At 41.3% G+C, this 27,977-nt stretch overlaps 1 protein-coding gene across 2 annotated transcripts; it reads right to left on the bottom strand.

Moving 5' to 3' along the window:
- MMD (monocyte to macrophage differentiation associated) lies at positions 1-27,881 on the bottom strand. 2 transcript variants are annotated; one of them, NM_001044595.2, is given in 7 exon segments: positions 7-1,919; positions 8,557-8,626; positions 10,221-10,322; positions 12,233-12,307; positions 15,852-16,012; positions 20,326-20,407; positions 27,598-27,697. In NM_001044595.2, coding segments are annotated over 7 exon segments (717 nt in total). In that variant the 5' UTR covers positions 27,624-27,697; the 3' UTR covers positions 7-1,718.

Here is a 27,977-nt window from a genome sequence, read left to right on the forward strand (position 1 = left end):
AACAAATCCAAGTAACAATTTTATTTTAGTCTACAGCACAATTTTTTATATACATTTTAGTGGTTTTTGACAGTGTTACTTTAGAGCAGACTTCAAATGAATCCACAAAAGTTAATATATTAAAAATTAAATATACACAATAAAACAACAGGCATCCAGATGTTCAGAATCATGCAGAAGGGGTGGTCTGGACGGTGTTATGACTGGGTACCTTGCCTATTTAAGAATTCACCAGCAAAAAAGCAGTTCTTCTGTTCTTCTTTCCCATGTAATTTACCAAAGTCAGAGATTTCTAAACACACACACAAAATAAACCCTCATTTAAAGCCACATCAGTACAATATTTCAATTAATTGAATTTGATATACTGTCAAGCCAACAAGTCCAATGATCAAACCCATTACTGGAAAACAGGCTATCAGCACCTGATATAAAGGCAAGGTTATCTCATTTATTAAAACACCACCAGGAGATTAACCAACAAAGCAACTGATATGTTAATCTTAATATAAGACACTGAGGGAAAACCAAAAACAACATATTAAATACCACTCCACTGAGTCAGGATACAACCCATGGACTACAGGCACATGAGTTTTTATCTGCCAAACAAGGCTTTAAATATTTTTTTTTATGAAAAAGAAAAAAGTATATCAAGAAATGCAAAGGAAAGGTAGAAATGTGAATTTATGCATCTAGTTCCACAATTTAAAATGAATATCAAACTGATAATGTACAGCTAAGTGACAATGACTTAACCATTAGGCACCAAACAGGCATGACCACTATTCTCTGTAATCAGAATGCTCTTCAGGAGTTTTCTATGGATGGCCAATCCAACAATACTCTAATACAGACTGAATAGGCATCCGCTGTTGAGAAAAGACCCTGAAGAAAACATGGCAAAGGCATAGAGAAAAGGTTGAATCTTTTGAAAAAGTTTATATCAAAATACTTTTCCATCACTGGGACACCTAACTAGGTCAAGTATATGACCCAAAGCAGCACGGAATTCGGAGTCAGAGGTTGGCAGAAAAGTTTTGGAAAACTTGCAGTTTTTAAAAATTGGCAATTTCTCCATGCTTCACAAAACTATCAGAAGAGGTATAATGTTTGTTCTCTTGTGGAATGTTGACAGCTTGCTGCAAAAATTCACATGAATGAGGAACCGCAGAGATGCGCTTCAATGAATTATTTTTTTAAAAAATTTACAAAAAACTGAAGTTTCTATTTTAAAAAATAACCACGTTATGCCAAGATGAAACATGGTAAAAAGTAGTGTAAGTTCTGTCCATGATTCTTTACACGGCTAATGGGAAAGTGATAGAAATCATTTTCTCTTAAAAAGGAAGTTTTGTTATTGCACTGACTTTTACAACCTGACCTGGTAATTTAGAAAAATCATGTAGTAAAATCTGTAAAATTAAAATACAAAATTCTGGTTTGTAAACATCAGCTGGCCAAGCCTATCCAGAGTCCTTCATAATAGTGGAATGGAATGAATAATTAAGTCACAACTTTACTTATTTGCTGTGAGGGGGAAAACTCCAGAACACAGCTTTTGTACTTTCACAGTAATTATATTCAAAAGATATAAAGAAAGTCAGTGCAGTTGTCTTCTTTGTTGTTTTTTCCTCCGTGCAGTTTTCAGGTCTGACCTCACTCTTTTAAGTGCCATAATTGAAATAATACTGGTTTGGAGACCTAGTACAGATTGGTCATAAATGTCGCATAAAGTCTGTAGGGCTTCGGTAAAGATATTTCCAAATGGCATAGTAATGCACTGCAGCTGCCGTGGCCACAAACAGGTGCCAGATGGCATGGGCAAATGGAATGATGCCATCGCTCTTGAAGAATACAACTCCCAGGCAATAAATTAAGCCCCCACAGGCAAGTTCGTGGAGTCCGTCAGTGTTATTCTGTCAACAGAGGAAAAAAATAAAAAGGTTTTGATGTTACTCTGATGTGACAAGCTAAAGAGATCACTGCAATTCCCCCTAAGCCTCCTAACTGTCTAGACAATGAAGTAGCTCTGCGTAGACAGAACCCTGACCTGTAAACATGAACTACACTTAAATTGACCTAGATTACCCTCTGGATCAGTGTCTTGACCTGACTGAGCGGTCAAGTTACAGGTCCCATGGTAAAAAGTGGTACCTCCTGCTCATTTATAGCAAGTTTAAGCAGACTGTGATTGCATCTAAAATGAATGATAATTTGTTTTAATAAAGTACAGTCCTCGGCTTTCATCTTCCCGTTTAAGAGCTTTTTTTCCCTACTAAGGCACGCCCACACCACTCCATTTATAATCCACCTCTCAGCCTGGTTTCCACTCCTTTGTCTTCCTCAAACTCTGTTCTACACTAATTACTTTTCTGAGACTCTCCCCCTGCTTCGGTGAGCTTACTGCTTCTTCATGGCTAACACAGGAAAATCCAGCTAGGAGTGACCTCTGAGACCTGAGACCACATGGCATATTTCCTAACTTTCTGGATGTTCCCAGGCCTTTTTGTCTTTGCACCTGGGAGTTTCTTAGCTTAGCAGGAAATTAACAGCCTTGTGTGTTTTAGCATAAAAAGGAGAACGCGTAGACTACTTTTGGTTTTCAAAGACCTTGGCCCATTTATAAGATTAAAATTGGGCTGTATGAATGAGAGGGGAAGAGAACAGAGGCAGGCTTAGGAAGCTGATAGAGAAACAAGTTGGGATTCCTGGAGACTAGGAATAGAAAGGTATCAGGTTCTGTAGGGTGAGTGGAAACTTAAGCCAGATTGTGGCATGGCCTTGGATGGGGAGAGGTGTATGGATAACCTAGAGGACTGGGCACTGGGTGGCTGTGACTTTGGGAGCCTTGGAGCAGATCCCCGTGGCCAAGTTCAACAGGGAACATGGGGAAGCCTCGTTGTAACCACTTGCTTGAAGGGTCCCATGGGCCTAGGCCAGAGCAATGGCAGTCACGGACGATGTGTGCCAAGAACCAGGCCTGAGGATCCAGGGCCAGGGTGAGGATCTGCCGTATTTTTCAAGTTCACATAAGCACCATGGTTTTTGTAATTTTCAAGTTCACATAAGCACCATGGTTTTTGTAGGATAAAATAATGAGGGAAGGAGCCAATTCAAAATGACAGATACCAGATTTCTCATTAACCTCGCTAAGGTAGGACATCAGCCAGATTTCGTTTTCCTTAAAAAGGAAAACAAGCAAAACAAACCACCATACACACTCATTATTTCCTAAAGGTTACAAAGCAATTGATATTCTATAATTATACGCAATTCTCTGTGTATGTGTATTAGGGGCATTTTCCTAAGAGAGGAGGTTTTCATGGGATTCTCACAGGGGCATCTACTCCTCAGTGAGGAGTCACTCAACTAACTCCTATTGATTGATTGATTGATTGACAGATTGACTGCTTTTTAGGGCTGCACTTGTAGCATATGGAAATTCCCAGACTAGGCATCAAATTGGAGCTACAGCTGCCGGCCTACAGAGCAGCCACAGCAACGAGGGATCTGAGCTGTGTCTGCCACCTGCACCACAGCTCATAGCAACGCCAGATCCCCAACCCACTGAGAAAGGCCAGGGATCGAACCTGCATTCTCACGGATCCTAGTTGGGTTCCTTAACCACTGAGCCACGAAGGGAACTTCCCAAACCTCCTTATTTTAGATGAAGACACTAAGAAGGTCAGAGAAACGAGTAACCTGAACAAAGTCACACAGCTGCTCGATGCCCCAAAGACACTGTTCCTTTTTCTTCTGCTAAAACAATATATGAGAGACCAAACCAAGTGCACAGGCTGGTTCTGACACACATTCTGTTAATAGACGGTTAGTTCTTCAGGACAGCACATCTGCTTTATCAACCCTCAAAGAACAAGAACATAGTTAAACCTAGAGCAAACAAAACCAGCTATGTTTTCTTCATTATCAATGTCAATATGTTTCTGTGTATCAGGCCCTGTTTGAAACCCTCATTTAATATTTCAGTATTATTTTAATCTCAACTTTATAGATGAGAAAGCCAGAACACAGAGAGGGTAAATTACTTGCCCAAAGCTATGAGGCTTTTAAGTGTCAGAATCATGATTTGAACAAAGAACCAAGGTGGTCTATCTCCTGAACTTATGTTCCTTTTTTGGGGGGGGGCGGTCATTTAAAAAACAGATGATTAATTTACACAGGGTAATGCATAGATCTTAAGTGAACAGTAAGAGTTTTGATAAAATGCACACATGTATGTAAACCATTCCACCCCATCAAGATACTCACGCTCATGTATCCTAACACCCCACAAAGTTCTCTGATGCCCCTTCCCCATCCTGGACAATCCCGTCCACCAAGGCAACCACTTTTCTTATTGCTTTTACCGCAAACTAAGCTTGTTCTAGAACCTCACATGAATGGAATTATACTCTATGTACATTTTTGTGTCTGGCTTCATTTTTTTGAAATGAACAGTGTACAATGTTTTTGAGATTCATGAATGTGCTACTGTGTACCAAGTCATTCTTTTTTTTCTATTACTTAGTATCCCATTGATTTATTTAACATCATTTGATTATCCTTTCCATTTGAGGGGTATCATGAATAAATTTAATATGTATATTATTTTACAAGTCCTTTTGTAGATACATGCTGTTGTTTCTGTTGGATAATACTGCTTGAGTCATAAAGGTATGCTTAATTTTATTTATTTATTTATTTATTTTTTGGTGCATCTGTGGCCTAAGTTCCTGGGCCAGAGATTGAACCTTAACCACAGGAGTGACAATGCCAAGTCCTTAACCTGCTGAGCCACCAAGGAACTCCATTTTTTAATCATAAACTGCTAAACAAATTTCAAAGTGGTTATACCATTTCAAACTCCAGCAATGAACTAGGGTTCTAATTATTTCACATCCTTGCTGATATTTGGTGGCATCAGTCTTAATTTTAATCATTCTGTAGGGGGTGTAGTAGTGGCATGCTGAGGTATTAATTTTCATATCCCTGACTTCCCTGATGACTAGTGACACTGAGAACTTATCCAAGGGCTACTGGATACTTGAATACCTTTTTCTTTGTCAAGTGTCTGTTGAAGTGTTCTACTCTTTTTTTTTATAGAATTAGCTTTTTTACTACTGATTGGGAGTGCTTTATATATTTGAGATACATTCTTTGTCGGATATACACAGAGAAAACAAATATTTTCTCCCAGTCTGGGGCTTGACTATTCATTTTAAAGTTTATTGATCTTTTCTTCTGCAGTGTCTCATTTGTTGTTCAACCCCTCCAATAAATTTTTTCTTAACATACAGTTTTTGGATCTAGAATTTCCATTTGGCTCTCTTTTTTAATAGTTCCATTTCTTTCCTGAGATTCCTCATCAGTTTACTCCTTGTGTTTTAAAGTTCTTGTATGCTATTTCAACATCTGCCGTCTTTTTTTTGTCTTTCTAGGGCTGCGCCCGTGGCATATGGAGGTTCCCAGGCTAGGGGTCAAACTGGAGCTAGAGCTGCCAGCCTACACCACAGCCACAGCCACAGCAATGCTGGATCCGAGCCACATCTGCGACCTATACCACAGCTTATGGCAATGCCGGATCCTTAACCCACTGAGCAAGGCCAGGGATCGAACTGAGTCCTCATGGATGCTAGTCAGATACACTTCTTCTGAGCCACAATGGGAACGCCATCTGTCATCTTTGGATCTGTTTTTATTGATCTGTTTTTCCTTAGATATTTCCTATTTCTTATCTAGTAATATTTGTTTGGATAATGAATGCCAGGTTGTTAAAGAGTATAGCTTTTGTTGTCTTCCTCAAAAGAATGTTGGGTTTATTCTGACAGGCAGTTTATTTACAGGAGGATTACTTTTGACCTTTTGAGGTTTCTGGGCTTTATTACGGCAGTGCCAGAGCCACCCTCACTTAGAACCAGTGTAGCTCTTCCGGCCCCAGTATTCTGGTGGGGTCAACAGAATACTGAGTTGTTCAGCATGGTCACTCTATTCCGGCTGGTATCTCCCAGCGTAGGATCCTTCTGGAATCTCCATTTATCTCACAGCCTTCCAACAGCTATTCTCAGCCAGGGCTCACAGAGTCTTGCCCTGAACAAATGCAGCTTAATATTCAGGCAAGGACTCCAGGGAACCCCTTTGTAGATTTCTGCAGACTCTTCTCTGTGAGTGATGCTCCCTCCTCTCCAGGACCCTGCCCTCAAACTGCAGCCAGCTCTGCAGCTGAAATGCAGATTTGTTTCCTCCATCTAGAGGGCTGCTCTTGGACTCTACGTTCCTCTACTGCAGTTTGGAAAGTGTGCCCGGGGAGAAAACTGCAGTGCCTTTGAAGCTCATCTTGTGGTTTCTCTTCCTTTCAAGGATCACAGTCCTAAGTGTCTGTGCCCAATGACGAAAAACAATTGTTTCATATACTTTTCCGAATTTTATAGTTCTTAATGGCAGAGGGTAAGTCATATCCATTATTCTGACTGAAACACTTCAGGTTTGAGTCTTCATCACTTAGACTGCTGCTTTTTTCCTTAAGATGGCTGATGAATTTCTTTTTGATCTGGTCTCCATCTAGCTCACGGGCTTTTATCACAAGACTTGTGCTACCTGCATAATTACATGCCCTCATGCATACATGCATATTCAAACAGATACTATTTTTAATTCTTCAAAGATGCTTGTGCTTTCCCTGTCTCTAGAGCTTCCTCCATGCTGTATCTTTTCTCTGTACCACTTGCAGTACCTCTTCCATCTCTTGGCTCCTATTTATCCTTTCTGAATCAGATTAATTAGCATTATGTGCTCCCATGGCAGGCTGCACTTTCCCCAGTCAAAGACATTATAAAACCTTATGGTAGTTTCCTATTTTATATGAATGGTATTTTTCTGCTTGATTCTAAATTTATCATGGCAAGTGTGGGGATTTTCCTGTTTGATTGTCACAAACATTCGTCATCTGCTATTGTACCACATGTGAAAATGCCATGAAAGGCTTAGGCCTACGAAAAATACTGGATAAATTTACTCTTAAGATAAGAGGGTATTTACTTGAAGTTCCACTCTAAGGATCAGTAACCTATCAACCTAGATCTTGCTTACATTGCTTTGGTGTCCTCAGTCACGTTCTAACTATATGGCCTTCAAGGCAGATTTTCCTCATTTCTGTCATTCATCTCCCTCCCCTCACCTCCCTGTTGCCCTGACCAACTAAACTGTATGTATTTTTGGTGCTAGGTAATTATTAAAGCCATTATAAATCTCCTATCTCAAAGAATATATACTGTTACATTCTCCTAAGATATTCTCTCGGCGGGGGGAGGGGGAAACATAAGTAAACCTGTAAATTCTAAAACCTTTTGCAGGTGTTTTTTTTGTGATGAGGGCAAGATCTACAGCAAAATTACATTCTTGTAACATGCCTAGGACCTCAGGATTGAAATTATAGGTATAATTGTGACCACTGCAGGCTGAGAAGAGAGCTCATACTATAACATAGTGGCTAGTGCCCCAAAATGCAAAGTGTAGCACCAGGAATACATAAGCTAAAGGCCCAAGGGACCAGTGGATGGGATCCTGAGATTGTTTTGTTATGTTACTGTTTCAAATGGACAGACACACACACATCGAGGTCTCCACAGTGATCGGTCTGAATGGGAGTACAAAACACATACATGCCTATGCCTACTGCAGGTAATTCCACACTTTCACCCATCAAAGTCCCCACAAGGAATTTTCAAGCACAGTTTAAAAAAAAAAAAAAAGGAGTTCCCGTCGTGGTGCAGTGGTTAATGAATCCGATTAGGAACCATGAGGTTGCGGGTTCGGTCCCTGCCCTTGCTCAGTGGGTAAACGATCCGGCGTTGCCGTGAGCTGTGGTGTAGGTTGCAGATGCAGCTCGGATTCTGCGTTGTTGTGCCTATGGCGTAGGCCGGTGGCTACAGCTCCGATTCAACCCCTAGCCTGGGAACCTCCATATGCTGCGGGAGCAGCCCAAGAAATAGCAACAACAACAACAACAAAAGACAAAAAGACAAAAGACAAAAAAAAAAAAAAAAAAAAGCACTTTCTTGAGAAAGAGAAATAATACGCAAGTGAAAGGAAAAGTAAGCATGAAGGGATGTGAGAAACAGCCAACAACATGAACCAAAAATGACCTTTAGAGGTCCTTCCAATTCTTAAGTTTAAGAAGTCACTAACCATAATTTAGGATTTAGGGTTAAGACACTAAGTAATTCAAGTAGAAAGGCTCACTTTCACATAATCTCATACCTCTTTGGCAAAAGGGTAGGGGTAGGGTGAACAGAAAGGTTATGTAAAAGAACAAATACAGCAGATGACCACATAGACACACTTCAATGTATAGCTTTTCCAAATTTTAGATAATCACTAGTATAAGCTGCGGCACTTTGTAACTCACTTATTTTTTTCTTTGGCGTCTGTAGTTAATAAGACATGTCATAGCTTTAGAAAGAAAAGCTATGTATTATATTTATAGACATATTAAGGGTCACAGCAATTTAAAAGAAAATAAGGTGAAATAATTAAGATTATGAAGCCACTTCTTACCATTGAAGTCACCACCAAGGCTGGAGAAAACCCCATTGTAAGGTAGAAAAAGAGCTCAACCACCTTATACCTGCAAGAGAAAGGCCATTGATTTATCTATTCTTGTAACACTTAGACCATTTCTATACCAGTTTTTCCTTTTGAAAAAAGAACGTAAACACCTAACTGTTCAAATGAAGTGTATTTTCTCAGTAGGAGAATATTAAGCCTCTAACTGAAATACTGTAGCTGTAGTTGAGTAACAGTGAACTAGCATTTCTTTCAAAACTGATAAGACATCAAACTGCACTTGCTACAGGGAAGATGTTTCCTGACAAAACTGGTTACCGTTGAATCCAATCCATCATGCATCTCTCCCCTTCTAATCCCAGCATGTTTGCCTTGTCATTCCCATGCATTGGTAGGAGACCCTGAAGTTTTGAAGCTGCATAGGGAGGGGGCATGGAGCCTGGTTTATCAGTGGCACAGGGATAGGAGCCCTAAGAAACTAGGGCATATATTTTCGTCTCTTTATTTTGCACCTGCACAAACTCCAATTCATAAGGTTCATCGCACTGGGTGCAGAATACCTGAAAATGCTAAGAAACACACTGTACCGAAATTCAGCTTATGTTTATAGTTTGACTTAAGAGTCAAGGGTGACTTGGATCTCATTCTTAGTGTTTTATATTCAAAGTCCACCAGGAAGTAGACTGGGGAAGAATATGGCTTTGGTTTACAACAAAGGCCTGGAGTAGGAGAAAAAACAGTTGTCTTACTTTATTTCCTATTTTATCCAAGGATATAAATTAGGGTTTGAGGCTGCGAAACAAACTGTTCCCTTGGATATATATAACACATAACACTACTCAGAATTGCTAATTATGGTCAAAAATGTGTTTAAATGAATTTCAAAGTCAGAGCGAAGTTTGCTCAAACTACCATTTTCTTTTGAAAAGAGAAAAAAATTTAATACTTTGTGATAAACATAAATAACACTCAATCCTGAGGGCCAATATGCCAAAGACAATACATAACGAATTTAATAAACTGTATCCAATGTCAGCGACTTCATGGTTGTAAGTTTTTCAAGTCTAGGAATGTGAGATAATGAAAAGAGTGACGGAATAGGAATGGGGACATGTGGGTCCTAAGTCCAGATGAGTCACCAATTTGATGCATGTACTAAATGTTCTCATTTTTAAAGCCTGAAGTGGAAACAGATGACCTTGAAGGTCTGCCCTAGAACTAAAATACTAAATTTCAATATGCATCCTTTTTATATTGCTTAACACTAATGACTAGGAGCTACGAATGACAGGTTAAAGAAAGTGTGTCACATGCTGAAGGCGTGAAGAGTTAGATGCCCTTCCAAACGTCCCATTTCTCAGGGAATACTGGTTTGGAATATCCTCTGGGCTCCTCTCTAGGTAAGTGTTGTGAGGGACAAGTCCACCTTGGCCTTCAACTAACATTATGCCACACAAGCATACCATTCTCTTCTCTCTGAAGCAATCTATCCACCAATAGTGAGTATCAAATGGTTCTGAAGATTTGTTAAAGCAATATATATTCTATTTATGTATTTCTACTATTTTGAAATGAAAATGTAATTTGTGTTATAAGGTAGACAAAATTTAGGAAGTTAATTTTAAAGCTATCAAACATAAATTATTTTCTCTTACTTTTCATGGTAGAGAAATACATAAATGGTTCCTCCAGCTGCCATGAGCCAGATAAACCAACGCATATGAGATGCCAGGGGTCCAAGTTCACGGAGATTTAACCTAAAAAATGTAAACATGACAACAAAGAACAGAAGTGATAAATGAAGGGAATTCAGACAACCTGTGTTTTCCTCTAGTCTTGAAAACTGGGAGGGAAGGTACTAGGATATGGCCAGAAAGAAAAGGCACTCAACATGCTGTGGAGGTATTTGGGCAACTGGGGTAAAATTAGTAACTCAAAGATAAAATCGTCATTCAATCTTTAGGACTTAGAATTAGCTCTAATGTGGTTTAAAAACAGAACCAGCTAAAAGGAGACATGCAGAATGAGTTCTGGCACACCTGTGATGCCTGGCTTTCCTTATTAGGCAGACTGTTGTCCAAGCTACTTGCTTTCTTACTTCTGATTCCATATTTGGGAGCGGATTGTTTACAAAGCTTACTGAGAATTCAACAAAACCCTGAACTGGATCAAATACACACAGCAGATACCTAATACACAGACCAGGTGTCTCCATGATCAACCTCTCTGCCAAGAGAGAATATGAGAAGGATGAACCCAATATAGGTTATGCAAGATACCTTGTTAGAATTTAACCATGGACTCTTGTGAAGCCTGAATTTAAAATGCTGCATACTCATCTATACTACATTCAGATTAAGAATGGATATTAAAAAATGTTCTGAATGGCCATAACTACAAAATTAATATTTCCAAATGGAAAAAGTAGCACCTGCATATCGAAGGCTACATGTGAACAAACTGCCTACTATAGTATTTGATTTTTTTCAGCCTACGTTTCAAATGACTATTTACTTATTTTAAATTGAGGTATACTTCACAAAAGCCTTTAAGTGTTCTTGCTCCAATATGATGCAGACCTATAATTTAGTAACAGGTACTAGGAAGAAACAGCACTTACTTTTTACTCCAACAGATAATTAGGTTTCTTTTGAATGACGGCTGCTGCATTAGTCAGAATCCAGAGGCCTGCTCTTTCTAATGACTACAGTCGCTGATGGCATTATATGAATTTCTGAGTGGTTAAAACTGGACCATGTCTTGGTAGAGGAAAACTAATGTTTCTTTAATTATGCGTTTCAAAGCAGCAAAATTCTATCTGACCTATACCAAAAGGCAAGAAAATCAAGGACACTGAACTGAATACTAAATATTTTATTTATTTTTTATTTTTTTATTTTTATCTTTTGTCTTTTTGCCTTTTCTAGGGCCGTACCCGTGGCACATGGAGGTTCCCAGGCTAGGGGTCTAATCGGAGCTGTAGCCTATGCCAGGCCCACAGCAACTTCCGGGTCCGAGCCACGTCTGTGACCTACACCACAGCTCATGGCAACGCCAGATCCTTAACCCACTGATCAAGGCCAGGGATCAAACTGGCAACCTCATGGTTCCTAGTTGGATTCATTAACTGCTGCACCACGATGGGAACTCCTGAATACTAAATATTTTAAAGCGCTAACTAATGTGGCTAATTATTTTACTCGCATCGTTAAAAAAATGAGAAATGCACCCCATAGACCCGTAGCTACTGTGATGTGAAGTGAACTTAAGACAAAGAGCATGAATTTGAAAAGTGAGCTTGTTTTCTTTATATGTATTTCTAGCATCTCCATTTAAACAATTAGATGCCAGGTATTCTGGACAGCAGCAGAAGCACAGAGGAAGAGTATGGAAGGCAAAGGTAACACATTTCAGAAGTGAGTGTGCTACCCACACATGAGTTTGTAGCACTTCTCTCAAACAATCCAATGCCATACGTATTCTGAATGGCAGCAATATTCCCTTAACATCTGCAATCTTATCCAAGTAAATCAAAATAAAAACAAATGCATGTGTACATATATGTGTGTTGAGGGGGCTGGAGCAGGGGACAGGAAGAAGGGAGAGAAAGAGTGAGAATTCGCTCATTAAAAAAACTACCTTCAAAGATAGAAAGACTGGATCTTACCAGGGAGCATAAGATGCGGCAATGAAGAAATAGATAACCATTCTATCACACATGTGAAAACAATGCTCCACTGTCCTAGTGGGAAAAAAAAGTTAGACAAAGTTTTCAAAAAACTTGCAGACTGGAAGAAAGAGTTATTACTCCTCTATGTTGCAACTTCGCTCTTGTTCTTGTTTCTCTTGGCATTTATAACTTGGCCTTCAAAGTCACACAGCTATTGTTAATAACACGAAGCCACAAGTGAAAGCTCTGTATTATTTTTAAGATTGCATATATCACAGATCCTCACCATATAAGGACCCCCCAATAATCAGGAACTCTGAAGCAGTTAAAAATAACAAACACAATCTGTCTTTTCTGATGTTTTTCGTTTTACGTAGATCTATCTAGAAAACAGAAAGATGAAATTCCTTGAGGGTGGACCACCTCTCAACCTCTATCATGGTGCAGGGCACAAATTCACGAAGGCTCAGCACATTCTCTCCAAAGTCACATTCTTTTTAGAATCTCTTTGAAGAAGGTTTTACTTCAAATATCTTAGTGTAGACAATAAGTTGCAATAAAGCAAATTTAGAAACTAATTTAGGAACAGCAATAACACAAACCAGAAAAAAACAAAAAAAGGGCATTTGCTGCCAAGAAGGTAGCCACCTGGATTTCTAAGCAAGTTCTTCCTTCCAAAACTGAAGAGTCAGGAAGTGTACAAAGATTTGGCTCACTGAGATCTATTCACAAAACGGATGAGACAGAATCCGCCCTTTACTGGGGTAATTTCAAAGTAAAAATGCATTTCACCATCTTGAATCCACTTTCTGTCCCAAGGGTAGCTTCTATGGTTTGGTGGAACAGCGATATTATTTCAACCAAAGCAGGCTGAGGTCGTCCAGTCATGGTTAGTGTTAGTTACGTGTTAGTGCAGAATTGAAAATAATTTAGGTCATGGGTCTAAGCAAATACCAAATTAATGCTTCTCAAACTTGACTGCCCATCAGAATCACCCGGAGAGCTTATAACATAGTCACAAACTCCAGTCCAGAAGATTCTAATTTAAAAGGCCTAGAGGATAAGGTAGAAGATGGTGTGAAGAAGAGAATCTCTTTTCTTAATTTTTTAATTTAAATTTAATTTTTCTTCTTCTTCTTCTTTTTTTTTTTTTTTTTTTTTTTTTTTTTTTTGCCTGTGCCTGTGGCATATGGAAGTTTCCTGGCCAGGGATGAAATCCATGCCATAGCAGCAACCTGAGCTGCTGCAGTAAAAACATCAGATCCTTAACCTGCTGCACCACAAGGGAATTCCAAGAATCTGTTTTTTTTTTAATTCCTTGGATGACTTGGATTCTGAGCCAGGTTTGGGGCCTTCCTAATTCTGCTTTCTAGACTGTTATGCACTGTTGCAGCAGGTAAAGTAAGGCCTGCAGTTTTACTCAATATCCACCACCCACCTCTGTGACCTTCCCTTTCCTCACAGGTAAAACAAAAGTGTAACATCTCTATCACTGTAAGCATTAAATGAGATGATGTAGCCAAGGTTTAGCACAGCACCTACAACACAGTAGTTACTCAATAGACACTAATTCCCTCCCCATACTTAAATTAAAGCTCTACTTGGATATTTTAAAAACTTAATGCAGGAGTTTTCATTGTGGCTCAGTGGTTCATGAACTCAACTAGTATCTGTGAGGACGTGGGTTTGATCCCTGGCCTCGCTCAGTAGGTTGGGGATCCTGAGTTGCTATGGCTGTGGTGTTGGACGGCAACTGCAGCTCCAATTTGGCTGCTGACCTGGGAACTTCCCTATGCTGTGAGTGTGGCCCTAAAAAACAAAAGCAACAACAAAAAAATTAACACAGAGCAAAAATCCACGTGTGGCGTATGATTCTTGCAATGCTATTTCAAGGTTCAGGAGAGACTGGTTTCTATCATACCTTCTCTAGGCCCTGGCAGGGAGGCCCTGAATACCGAAGCCGGCACCTATGACTCTTTATTGATTCAGGAATCTAGACAGCAGAGCCAAGTCAGCCAAGGCAACCACAGCACTGGATTGTGCCAAGAAGATAATGAAGTGCTCTGGCCTTTGGCTCTGCGACAGTACATCCTGAAGAGCTGGGACAGGTACTTTTGAGGCTCACTTTTGAGTGTGTCCCAGAGTCCCCTCATGATTCAGTGCTGTGGTTCTATTTTAAGCCTGGGGAACTGTCAGCTTACAGGCGAAGGTGGAATGTTGCAGACTATAAGCAATGCTGTGAAGGGTGTGGTGAAAATACCTCAGGACTGGGAGTGAGAGGTCCTGGGATGGTCAGAATCTGCTGGTATCACTGACGTGGGCAAGTCTGACCACTTCTCTGGGCCTCAGTTTCCCCAGGAGAAAATTAAGGGGGTGGGATTCAATAATCCCTTAGGAATCTTCCAGCTCTGAAACTCTGATTCTACATGTGAAGAAACCAGGAATCATCTCATGAATCCCAAATCCATCTTGAGAATCTTTTTTCTTTTTATGGCCATGCCCGTGGCATATGGAAGGTCCCAGGCTAATGGTCAAATCAGAGCTGCAGCTGCCAGCTTATGCCACAGCCACAGCGGATCTGAGCTACACCGGCGACCTACATTGCAGCGCGTGGCAATGCCACATCCTTAACTCACTGAGTGAGGCCAGGCATCAAATCCGCATCCTCATAGACACTATGTAGGGTTCTTAACCTGCTGAGCTACAATAGGAAAACTTCTAAAGCATACCTTTTTAATATCAGACTGTTTGAATAAGTTTGAGATTTTTTTTTTTTGGACATTCTATAAAATCAAAGGTATATTCCAATGTATTAAATCACTCTAAGTTTGCTCTGCATTCTCCTTTTCTGAGAAATTTTGCCCTTTGGGGTTGTGCAGAATCTATTTCGCAAGCAAGTGAATGATGTGCTGCTCCCTTTGTAATCTCCCAAATTAACCTTCGCTCAAAGGACGAATGCTTTTGTGTCCTTAGCACTGGGAGGCTAGGGACCACAGTGTTGTTTGGAAAGTGCTTGACAATTAATCGCAGCAAAATACATGAATTTTGTTTGAATAGATACATGGGACCTAATTCTGAAAGCTGAACTTTGCTAGACAGTAAACCTGAGCTGTCGTATACCTCCATCCATCAAAGAATTCTGAAGTCTTTTGCAGTTTTCAAATCATTTCCACATGCATCCTCTCATTTACCTATCACAACAGCACATGAGGCAGGCATTATCATTCTCATTTTAGTGACGAAGTAACAGAAGCACCATGAGGTCAAGTGATCTACACAAGATTAAGGGGCAGGGCTGGGGCTCAAAGCCCAACAGGGAGTCCAGCTGCCAGGCTGACACACTGAAAACAGGTCCCAGGATTGTAGGTTGAAAGTCCTGGGGAAGCAATATAATTTCAACTGGTTTCTGAGCAAAGGTCTGCTTTCTTAGGTATATATAGGAGTCCTCAAACTCTGTCCAATCCATAGACCATGTCCTGAATGATGGACAGCATTAGAGTTTACCAGGGAGGAAAATGTCTACTTCTTTGCCTCACGTGACCAAAGCGAACCAGCACAGGAGGCTGACCCAAGTCAACTTCTGTGACCTGTTGAAATAGCATACAATCCACTGTACCTTAAGTGGCTCTTTTTCCATGATACAATGTGAAATACTGTGGAAACGATGAAGAGGGCACAGAGGCCCATTCCATAAATCCATGCTGTTATCTTTTCCCAGCAGTCGTCAGACAGCCGGTGGAGGAGGGCACTGCCCACGATGGCCGGAACAATGAGGAACTGAGAGAAAGGGAAAGAAAATAGCCAGTAAAACACTGAATTGAGAACTTTGGTAAAAATACACAGGTTTACCAGGGACAATTTTAGGACGATCATTTTAAAACAAACATTTGCCTTCCTTGGACACATGAGCCAGATGAAGTTGTCAGGTCCTGCTCTGAAAACAGATATTGCTATTCAGGGCCCAGGAACTGCGTTCACCAATGGGTACACAATCAAGCAGTAAGAATAAAACATTATTCAACTGTTGCAAAACAAATGTTCCCTATCCTAATTTTGTTAATTAAGAACATGTTTCATTCTATTCTCTATGTGATTTAGGGTAGACACTTAAAGTAGTCAAATACCAAGAAGATACACCCCTTTCCCAGGGAGGTCTTGATCTTGAAACAATCTTATCAGTTTCCTCCATGCACTACTGAAAGCCCAATAGTGCAGCAAAGAGCAACAAATGAATCAAGTCAGTTAAGTTCTATAATGTACAGACTACACGCAAATAAATCACCTGTTCCAGTTATATGTCCTCATATCTAGTTTGGATATGTACTTTCCACCAATCTGGGGGCTGCTGCAGAATGAAAGTGTTTTGGGTTTATTTCATTTTTAAAAGCACCTTTCAAGTAAGCAAGGGTAATCCACGCCTACCTATTCAAATAATTTTAAGAGACTAGAGTCTCAGAATTCTGCCTTCTGTACCACAATTTATACTACATATGGACACAAATTTCAATGTCAGTCATATCAGTAGGACAAGTAAACATTTTAGAATAGCAGAAATCATTAAAGCAGAAACTGATTTATGAGATATTAGAATAAACATACCCAGCAAAGAAATCAAACTCTAGCAAGCCTATCTTTTCTGTCCCCAACACCTACATTTTCCCTCTTGCCACAAAATATTAAATCCTCCAGATGAGATCAGCATTGAATTTCAAATGTTGAAGTTTTCACTGGCCCAGAACAAAACGAGATAATTAAGGACAACAAAGTAAGTTTATCATAAAAGAGAACTTAATTAATTTATTTTGAGATTATACTCTTTCTACCTTTTTTGGGCCATGCCCATGGCATATGGAAGTTCCAAGGCCAGGGGTTGAACCCACACCACAGCAGCAACCTGAGCCACAGCAGTAACAACGTCAGATCTTTATCTCTTTAACTCATTAGGCCACCAGGGAACTCCATCTAATTTTTTCCTGTCCTATCTTCTCTTTAATGAAATGATGACATTAGACAGAAGGTTTTATTGGTCCATTTTAGAAATTTTACTGCTCTCTGAAATCCAAAAATTAGGGATATAATTTAGTAAGTTTAATAAGATGATGTTTTCTGTTCTAAAAAATTAATGTGTATGTTTTGACAGATTTTCCTTAACTTTGGTTTCTAAAGTGTTCCTTATGACAATCCAGAAGAGATAAGCCAAGGGATTATTCAGGTCTATCTCAAGCAAATATTATTTTTAAAAGTGAGCTGTGCATTTCAACATCCAAACCATTATATACATAGTTTGTCTTTTTTTTTAGGGCCATGTGGCATATGGAAGTTCCCAGGCTAGGGGTTAAATCTGAGCTGCAGCTGCCAGCCTATGCCACAGCCACAGCAATGTGGGTTCCGAGCCATGTCTGCGACCTACACCACAGCTCATGGCAACGCTGGATTCTTAACCCACTGAGCGATGCCAGGGATTGAACCTGCGTCCGCATGGATGCTAGTCAGATATGTTACTGCTGAGCCACAACGGGAAATGCAAAACCATTATATTTAAATGCTCAACATTATGTCAAGTAAAAAAGTATTTCATTGATTGTTTTTATTGATCAGTATTATGACAACTATCAGGGCATTATTTTTGTAACTCTTATCAGTGTTTTGTAGTCAGTTGATGGAGAAAACAATGGATGTATTTTGAAATAATAAACAAAGAAGCAAGTCATACAAACAGTTATTTGACATTTATTCAAGAATAAAAGAAGGCAACAATCCAAATGCCAGTCAACAAATGACTGGTTTAAGAAGATGTAGTATATATAGTCATTGGAATAAAACTCAGCCATAAAAAAGAATGAAATATTGCCATTTGTAGCAACAGGGATGGACCTAGAGAATATCATACTAAGTGAATTAAATCAGAGAAGGTGAACAGTATATACCATTTATATGTGGAATCTAAAAAATAATACAAATGAATTTATATGCAAAAAAAAACCAGACTCACAGACATAGAAAACAAACTTACGGTTACTAAAGGGGAAAGGGAATCGGGGAGGGATAAATTAGGAATATGGGGTTAACAGATACAAACTACTATATGTAAAATAGATAAGCAACAAGGATTTATTGCATAACACAGGAAACAATATTCAGTATCTTTTAATAGCCTATAATGGAAAATGATCTGAAAAAGAAAACATATGTATAACTGAATCACTTTGCTATATACCTGAAACTGAATATTCCAAAGTCTATTAAATCAGCCATAATAATAATGATAATAATAATAATAATAAAAGAATAAAAGATGGATACCCAGGCAAGTATAGCTGACAGTCCAATTAGGCTGTGCAGTCTTTAAAACCAAGTTTGGACTCTAAACATTTTGATGCTCTGGTGTTGTGAAGCTCACTTCACAAAGCATGTCATTAATGCAAAGACAGGGGTCAATTAAATCTAAAGAATTCCACTAAATCCTTGCTGTCCCCAGAATCTATGCCATGGGTCCAGGGAGACTGACTACTAGTAAGATTGCTCCAAATTTCATTATTGAAGCCTTCTTATAGAATCCAGAGTGGGCATGTCAGGTGCAAACTTTTTTCTAAAGAAAAAAAAAGTTTAGCAAGGTTTCAGCATATTAATTATTTAAATAAAAATTTTTGACTACCTAAGGAAAAAGGACATAAATTGGAATAATATTTCAGTATTACGAAGTAATATGTGAATTTCATCATTATGCTACATAAAACTGATACTTTATACAGCTGATTTCTGCTAGTAATGGCCAAGTGGCATTGTTCTATTAGATTATAAAAGAATCCACCAAAACTAGTTGACTTCAGGTTTATTTGGCATCATGATTCCTTTATAGAAAACACTGACTATTCTTGGAGAAGGGGATTAAAGAAATGAAAAGGCACAACTTGAATTCCAGCAAACTTTATTCTAATAACATACGTATATAACCTACATATTGTATTAACACTATCTAAAATAATTCAATTAGCCTGTTCTAAACACTCTTCACTAAAGGAGTAAACCGATCTCTTTCTCTATTCCTTTTTCTTTTCTTTTTTTTTTTTGTCGCACCCACAGCATATGGAAGTTCCCGGGCCAGAGAACCTGTGCAACAGCAACACCTCAATTTGCTGCAGTGACCACACCAGGTGCTTTATCCTCTGCATCACAAGAGACTCCTACTTCTCTGTTTCTTATCCTCACTATACAGCAGCTACGATTTTTCCCTCAAAAGTCTCACTAAATGAAACTTTCAAAAGGAATAATGAAATCACAAAGGGAAATTCATAATGACATAAGAAAATGCCAATACTGTGACATTAATAGGAAAACTATGAAAATACATATATATTCACAAATACCACACACAAAAGAAGAAATGCACCCAGGTGTTAAAAGTTTATTTCTGGGTAGTTTTGTTTTTCTTATATATTCTTCAATACTTCTTAAGTTTCTTATAATGAACATGTTTATAAGGAAAAAAATATTAACTAAGAATTTATGGATTAAATCAGTCTTATTGTCTACACTACGGACTAACATCTGCTCTGAGAGGCAGTGGCCACAGGGGAAGATGGGGAGGATGTGGCTACTTATTTTAGGGATTCACTTATTTAAAAAAATACCCTTTTCAACAAACGCTGAACTCTTCTTGCCAAATGAATACAGCTCATTGTCTCGAAAATGTATTTCCTTTCATTCCAGGGCTGAGTTTTCCTTATAACTAAGGTGCTTACCAAGATTATACTTTTGTTTTTTTGGCTGCACCTGCAGCATGCAGAAGTTCCTGGGCCAGGGATTGAACCCATGCCTCAGCAGTGACAATGCCAGATCCTTAACTGCTAGGCCACCAGGGATCTCCCATAATTATACATCTAAAGAAAGCCCAAGAGGGACAGGGCTGACTGCAGGTCAGAGCACTCCAAGTCTCTGACACACTCAGTTCCTGGTGTCATGACCCAACAGGCAAGGTCACAGAGATGGGTAAACTTGACTCACAGGGCTGAGTTTAAGTGAGGCAATTGCCCCTTCCTCCTACTGAGGCCCTTTGGGAAGGAGGAAAACATCAAAAAACTCATACTCACTGCATGTGTGTAACAGTTAGCAGCATGTTCGTAGCAAGTTGGTTTGTAGCGGCCATTGGCTGGGGCCCGGTGGTTCATGAACCTGCAGGGACAAAGATGTCATGTGAGAAAAGCTCCGAGTTTGTAAAGAACAATGGGGAAGACTGTCCGTGGTTGTTTGGTCTATTCTAACTGAAGAGGTAACTGCTGGAAATACCCAGTTATGGGAACAAACCCAAAGCCATTAAATGGGTGTAAACTGAGCCAACAGCAATGCTCTTGGAGCAAATGCCCTAGTTTATAGGATTAAGTATTCCTTCCGTCTATTCAAAAGAAAAACCTTCTACCAACCAAAAGCAAACAAAAACCACATCCACCCCCTTCAACTGGTACCCCTACGGTAAATAAATAAATAAATAAATAAATAAATAAATAAAGGCACAATCAAATCTTAAATCCTAACAGAAAAAAACCAAGGTAATTTTTCTAAACTTGAACACCAGTAACTGTCATTTACTGCAAATTCAATGCACTTGAAAGGCTTCTCTCAAAATGTATAAAGCTTGATACATGTAGATCTTTAAACCCTCCTCCATCCCATGATTAGCAGGCCTGTCCAACTAGTTTCCCTATATTGCATTACCTGTTCCGGCACCAGACGGCTTAAATAAATGATACCTGGCTGCCTCCAGGTCACCTGAAAACAGAGGTATGTTTTCACCTGCATCCTTCCTGAATTAAAAGAGTTTCCCTCAAAATCTCTACGACTAGCATTTGCTACAGTGGCTATAAAATTCATATATACACAACAATGTGTTTATGTCTCTAAATATCCAACTCTGTTACCCATATAGACATATGCCCATATTCCATACCTCTCTCTGAGCTAACTTTGTGGCAATCAGTGGAACAGTGAAAAGCACAAATACTATCAGGCCTGAAAAGAAGAATAGCTTTCTTCCAAGTTCAGTGTGCAGGTGAGGATCCCCCAGACCCAATCTATACCCATACCACATTTCATGAGGGATTCTGGTTTCATCTCTGTGTTCTCTAGGAGGAGGGAGATGTAAGTTCAGGGAAAAAAAAACCAGGCAGCTGCCTGAAAGAAGCAGATACAGAGAAACAATGGAGGTTGTTACCCAAGAGGCACTCAGGTCTCAGCACTGAAGCAGGATTCCTGTGCTTGGGGCCTACAGGATGTCAACAGACTTTGTACAATAAAGTAGCCTCCTGCTTGAGCTAGTTTAGGGGTTAGGGATGGGGGGGGTAGATTTTGTTATTCATCACTAACGAGTTCTGACTAATCACATCTTATTAATTAACATGATGAAAAAAATGGTACCAGGCTAAACAAAATGGCAGAGCCAGGTCAGACACACGGTCAAGCCATTCCAAATAGTGCCCAGTTTATAAAGACTAGCCAATACTTTCCCCCTGAATTAAGAAGGGCCTCTTAGCTTGAAGCAAGTAAGTAAAAATCAAGTGGCAGTCCCTGCTAACCCAACACAGAGAAATCAGGTGGAAGATCTACTAAGGAACGGATTTGGGACAGTGAAGATACCTTACTTGGACCACCAATGGGAAATAAGCAAAATATATACTTATGGAATGGAATTCATCAGATGGCCTTAAAACTGTTTAAGAGAAATATACAGCTAACAGCCTCAGAATTATTCCAAGCTATTCTCCCACATAGATAAATAAATCTTTTCTCCCCTGATAATCCTTTAAATAATTTTACTAATTCCCTAAGGGACGAGAGTGTTGCTATATGGCAGCTATTAGTAAAAAGGAAAATAATTACACTCTTGGGAAGGATGCTTTAAAAGTGTCCCAAGCATTCAAGAATCTCCACATCATTACCCTAAGACATAACGACAGGGCTATAAGGAGCATACCCGATCAGGAATTGTTAAGGGTAAAAAGCAAGGCTCTGGTATGGCTGAGGGTAGACGAAACGTCAAGTACTCTGTGTAGGGCCCTACAAGTAGGGTTTGTCTACCCACCACCAGGCTGCAGACCAAAATAGCAATCTGTATCTCTGGCAGTCCAATCTAAAAATAGTCAGGCTATTACACAGCAACAGGGATAGACTTTCAAATTTTCTCCTAAAAACAAAGAAGCTAGGTGGCGAGGGACAGCTTAGTCCCTTCCCACTTGGAACGCTCAGGTTAAAAATAAACTCAGAGGTTTCAGAGAGAAATATCCCATCCATGTGACTTGAGGTAGTCTCTTGTTAAGGGCAGGGCCAGATTCCGGCAATAAGGAAAGGGAAGAGCAAGTACACCAAGCTCAGAGCTGTCGGGGCCCCGTGGGACCACACATGGTTCTGTGAGAAAATTTACAGGCAATATTCCATTTCTCTCTGATCTGGCAGGGTACAATCAAGCCTTCAACACAGCCTCCTGCAGAAATCACTGTGGAGAAATTAGCTGCCCAAGCCCTAAATGGAAAAGCAGATGCAAAATGCAAATAAACTCCCCCATACTGAGCCTATTCTCTTTTCCCAAAAAAAGAATGAAGCGGGTTCTCAAGAGCTTATGGAAGACCCACCCTAATGGCTACCCAACTCGAGAAAGAGCATCCAGCCTGTTTCAGAGGGTTCGAGGCAAGACGACTATCGTGGGTGTGGGAACCCCATTTAATACAGCTATTAGTTAAGGAGGGTTTGTTCATTAGCCCCCCTCACTTTCTTTTCAACTCCTCAGGCTCTCCACATGAAAGAATTTCAAAACTATGGAGAGGGAACAGATCGGGACCTGGTAACACTCCCTAGACTCATTTAAATTCAGCTCAAGGTAGTGTGCCTTCCAAAGGTAAATCGGTAACCCACCGGGAGATCTCAGAGGCCTAAGAAGATCAAATCTCACAAGCTGTCCTTGACTCCCCTGTATTCCCTACTCCAAATGCCAGTGCTGTCAATACTGTCAATGCGGTCAATGCTACCAATCCCTCAAAATACTTTCCGAATGAGTCCCCATTGGTAGAGCACCACAGATCCTACCTTAAATCAAGAAATCACACTTCTGGGGAGTACCCTTCATGGCTCAGCGGTTAACGAAACTGACTAGCATCCATGTGGATGCGGGTTCCATCCCTGGCCTCGCTCAGTGGGTTAAGGATCCAACATTGCTGTGAGCTGTGGTATAGGTCACAGATGCGGCTCAGAACCCGCGTTGCTGTGGCTGTGGTGTAGGCCGGTGGTGGCTACAGTTCTGATTTGACCCCTAGCCTGGGAATTTCCAACCCTACAACAAAGCAAAAAAAAAAAAAAAAAGAAAGAAAGAAAGAAATCAAACCTCTGGTCTGTAGAGATACAAAAGCTCTGCTCTACCCAGCAGCTGCAATAGTCTCTCAACACCAGATCATGGCACACATACCAACCCCAGCTTAAAAAACCTGTCTGGCTTCCCCAGGTGCTTCAGAAAGCATGTGGGCCACAAGCCCTCACCACTTCTCCAGCCTCTGCTGCTGCCTTCCTCTCACTCTCCGCCTCCAGCCAACCACATCCTTTTTGCTCCTCAAATCACCCAGGTCTTAGCTGCCCAGGACGTCTGCATTTGCTATTTCTGCTTAGAACAGTCTTCAGAATGCCTGGCTCTCTTCTCACCTGTCAAGCTCTGCTCAAATGTCACCTCCTCAGAGAGGTTTTCCTGATCATCCCACCTAAGTATCACGTTGGCCTTCCCCACTCTACCAGAGCCCATATCAAAATTCAGAGTCAGATTTTTTAACCTGTTCATTTTTAATTTCATCTTTCCCCATTGTCACGTACGTTCCATGAAGGCTATCTTCCACCATTTCATTTCCAATCCCAAGCACAAGGACTGGCATATTGCGGGAACTTAATAAATAAATGTGGAATGAATTAAAAGACAGACATTCTGCCTGCTGCTGAACTATTTTATCCTAATTGAGACAGATCCTGTCATCAATTAGTGTCACTGGGGATTTCGTATGCAACAAAGAAAAACAGGCAGTCTTAGAGCCAAAGAGAATCTTGAATCCCAGGAAAATAATATTCTTAAAGGCCAAGAATTCCATGGACTCCTGTACACCCCCTATTAGCTCCCCTTTATGAATGAGCATGATGTTTAGGCAAAGTGTCTGCTGCCAGAGGCAGTGATAGTGGTGCGGGACATTCAACTTAATTATTAAATAAGGAAGATGACATATATAAGGAGACTACCACAGCCTATGATTCAGTCTCTGAGAACATGAAAAAAAAAAAAAAAAAAAAAAAAAGGCAACACACAGTCCTAGAAGCCTTTCTAATGCTTTTAAGAATAAGACACTTTACCACATATTCAATTTGTAGCCAGCCAGTGGTCATGAAGGTAGGGCAGGCAGAGGAAACAAGTATCCTTCTCCTTGGATTTTTGGTTGCCAGGCTGGAGAACTTGCATTGCAGGCTGGAGAACTTGCATCAACAAGATGCATCAACATTAGAGCTCTGTGGGTCTTAGGGCTCTCCCTCACAGAGAGAGATGAATAGCGGCATGGGTGGTGGAGAGGGACGTGATATTGAACCCTTCACTCTGCCCTGTGTGATGATGGCAAGTTCTCTTTTATTCTCTAACCCTATTTTCTTTTCTACTAAATAGGCATACAATTTGCCTTCCAATGTTGCACAGTTGAGGATGAGATGAAGAATCTACAAATACCCAGCCAGTGCTTGGCACAGGTAGGTACTCAGTGAATGTCAACAGGTATGCTAATCAGTCAGAGATGGTGTGTAAGGGAAGGAATGACTGTGGGTATGTATGTATGTGTGGCAGGGGGAGGGGTGGATCGAACGTGGAAGGGATAAAGCAAGAAAGATAAAAGGTGTCCCAGTGGGACTTTTTCACATCCTAAGCTTTTTGAGAAGCATGCCTACAGAAAGCCCTCCACTATGACAGTGGGCTAAGTGTCCTTACAGCCTCCTCCACAGATATGGCAGAGTTCTGGAAGTTGATCCAAAGCCACAGTGACCACCAAGTTTCCATTATAACACACCAGCAAGGTGTTCAGGTTTTATTATTTAGAATAGCCACAAACTATGACCTAATGAAATGTTTTTACTGCAGTCAAATGCTCTTCAATGGAGGCCTAGGAAATCTTTCAGTGGGAGAACATGTGTTCGAAGTCTGCCTGCTCCTCTCTCTAGTTCCTCTGCCATTTACCCTCCTGTGACTATCTGAATGCTCACAAGATGTACAACAACACAGCAGTAAGAGGTGCACAACAGTACTCTCAACATTTTAATGTGAGGACCACAGAAAACAGGATGGTTTTGTTATATTTTTTATTTGAAGGCTTTATTTCTAAGTTCCAATGGACCCTTAGAAGCATCTTTCCACCCTAGCCTATGATAAAAAAACAAATTACGGGATCATTCAATCTTCAAAGAAAATCAGAGTAGATCTAGATGTCATCAAGGAAATAACTGTTAAATATCCATTGATATTGTGCAGTCGCTGAGAAAATTACATCTATGCTGCACCAAAAGAAAATGCCTGTATTTTTCATTTTTAAATGAATGAAAGTAGAGCGCAAAATCACATGACAACTGTGATAATAAGAACTGGATAGGTTAGTGTCCAGCAAAAAGTAGAGTTTGATCAGTTGAGATGGTAGGTTCCTAAATGAAGGTTTGTTTTTCATTCCTCAACATTTTTAATGTTTGTGCAACAAACAATAAAGCAGGCTCTTTTTTTCTTTTTCTCTTTTTCTAGAGAACAATTCAAAGGATAGGAAAGAAATACAACTCTTAAACAAAAACCGGTAATTTCACAGAATGTTGCCACTGTTCTCTGAAAACAGGAAGGGCACAGATGTGCAGAGAAGTAAAACCAAATCAAACAAACCACATGCACAGGGTTTTGCCAACCATGACTGATCCCCTGTTACATCCTCCCTTTTAGCTCCTCCAGTCCTCATTGCTGACTGACTTCATGTTCTAAAGCCAGAACATCAAGGTTCCTTTTTGCCTTCAGAAGTACTGATATGATATTCCCACTAGAGGAATACTGACAGGCATTCGACACCCTGAGTGATAAGCAATACTTATAAGTTAATCCAAGTCTTCAAAGTGATCACCTTTCCGATGGCACAGTCCACCACAACTCTCCCTATGCATATTTTATTCCTTTGGGGCTGGGAGAAGAATGAGATCAGCAGAATGGGTGAAGGGGCATCAAGGGATTAGGGAGTTGAAAAGGAAAAAAAAAAAAAGTGCCCTTTAAAATCTTGAAATAAGAGCCAATGCCTAAAAACGCAGCAATTCCCTCCCTGGGAGATTTCATGCATTCTTTTTCTGTCTTTTAAATTCCTCCGGTCACTCCACACTAAGCTAACCTGCTCAGGGTGATGGTTTGGTAACGGGGACGGCTGGCTGCCTGACTCAGACAAAGGGATGGAGAGTTATCACAAACACGGGAGAGGTGAACTTTCACCCACTTAAACGAAGAAGAATGACGAGAAAAAAAAAAGCCTAGAGCTTCCTCTCACAGCTATGGCCAGCCTCCATCCATTGCTAGACGGCAGAGACCCGGAGTCCGGGTTAAGGCCATGGTACCTCCCCAGGGTGGTGTTCCCAAGGGCTCTCCAGCGAAAGAGCAGCCGGCCAGCCTTCCGGTGGTGCCTCCTCGGTTCCTCCTCCTCCTTTCTAACACAGCCGCTTCAAGAGCAGGTCTCTACCCAAACGCCACCTTGCCCCCTCACAGTGCCCAAAATAGCATGCCCTGGGACTCCAAGCCCGAGAACCCGCTGGCCGGGACTTGGCCAGGCAAGGCTAAACCAGCGGAGCGTGCCTCAGTTTCTCCACTGTCACCGCCGTTCAAAGACAAAGCCCCTAAAATGCCCAGCACCCCCGCTCTACGGCAAATCTCGCTGCAGGGCGCAGCAGCAACCCGGCCCCGGTTTCGTGCGCCGGGGGAACCCTCCAAGCTGGGAATAAAGGGTGGAGGCCGAAGCAAGGGTCGGAGGACTTTGGGATGGGGGGCTACAGTAGGAGTCGGAGAGTGAGGCTGGGTAGGCTAATGGGACCCCCTGGGAGGAGGGCAGGTTCAGGGAATCCGAGGTCTGCAGATCGCGAGGGGGGACCCGGGCAGGCACGAGATCCCGGTCCTCGGAGGAAGAGGATCACCCAGGGACAGCAGGGCCGAGAATCCCCCGGGAGCCGTCCCCGGCCGAGCGGCGGGATTCACGGGAGATGGACCCAGGTGAGGAGCCGGAACCCACGCGGAAGAAGGCACGATCCGGCACCCGCTCCCGGCACAGGCGACGGGACAGAGGCGCCATCCCTCTCACCGCTGGAAACGATTCTGGAACCGCATTGATCCTCTGCTCCTCCTTCGGGCCCGGGAGCTCCGTCTCGTCAGCGCCGGCGGCAGGGCGCGCGGCCCTCATGGGCTTGTGTTGCTCCGGAGACCGCCGTGTGCCCGGCGGACCGCTCGGTGGGGCAGGACCTGAGTGGGCCAGGCTGGGGGTCGGGACGCAGCCGGGGCCAAACCGGGCGGCTGGGGGCGGGAGGAAGGCCACTTAAACGGCCCAGCGCCTCCCGCCTCCTGGGTCCTCCGCCCCCGGGCGCCCGCGCCCCGCCCCGGAGCCCAGCTCCGCCCCCGCCCTCCCCGCTCGCCTGCGTGCTCCCGCGGCCGCCGGCGCGTCACCGCTCCGAGCGGCCAATCAGC

The sequence above is a fragment of the Sus scrofa genome, chromosome 12, assembly GCF_000003025.6.
Source record: "Sus scrofa isolate TJ Tabasco breed Duroc chromosome 12, Sscrofa11.1, whole genome shotgun sequence".
In the NCBI taxonomy this organism is placed as follows: domain Eukaryota; kingdom Metazoa; phylum Chordata; class Mammalia; order Artiodactyla; family Suidae; genus Sus; species Sus scrofa.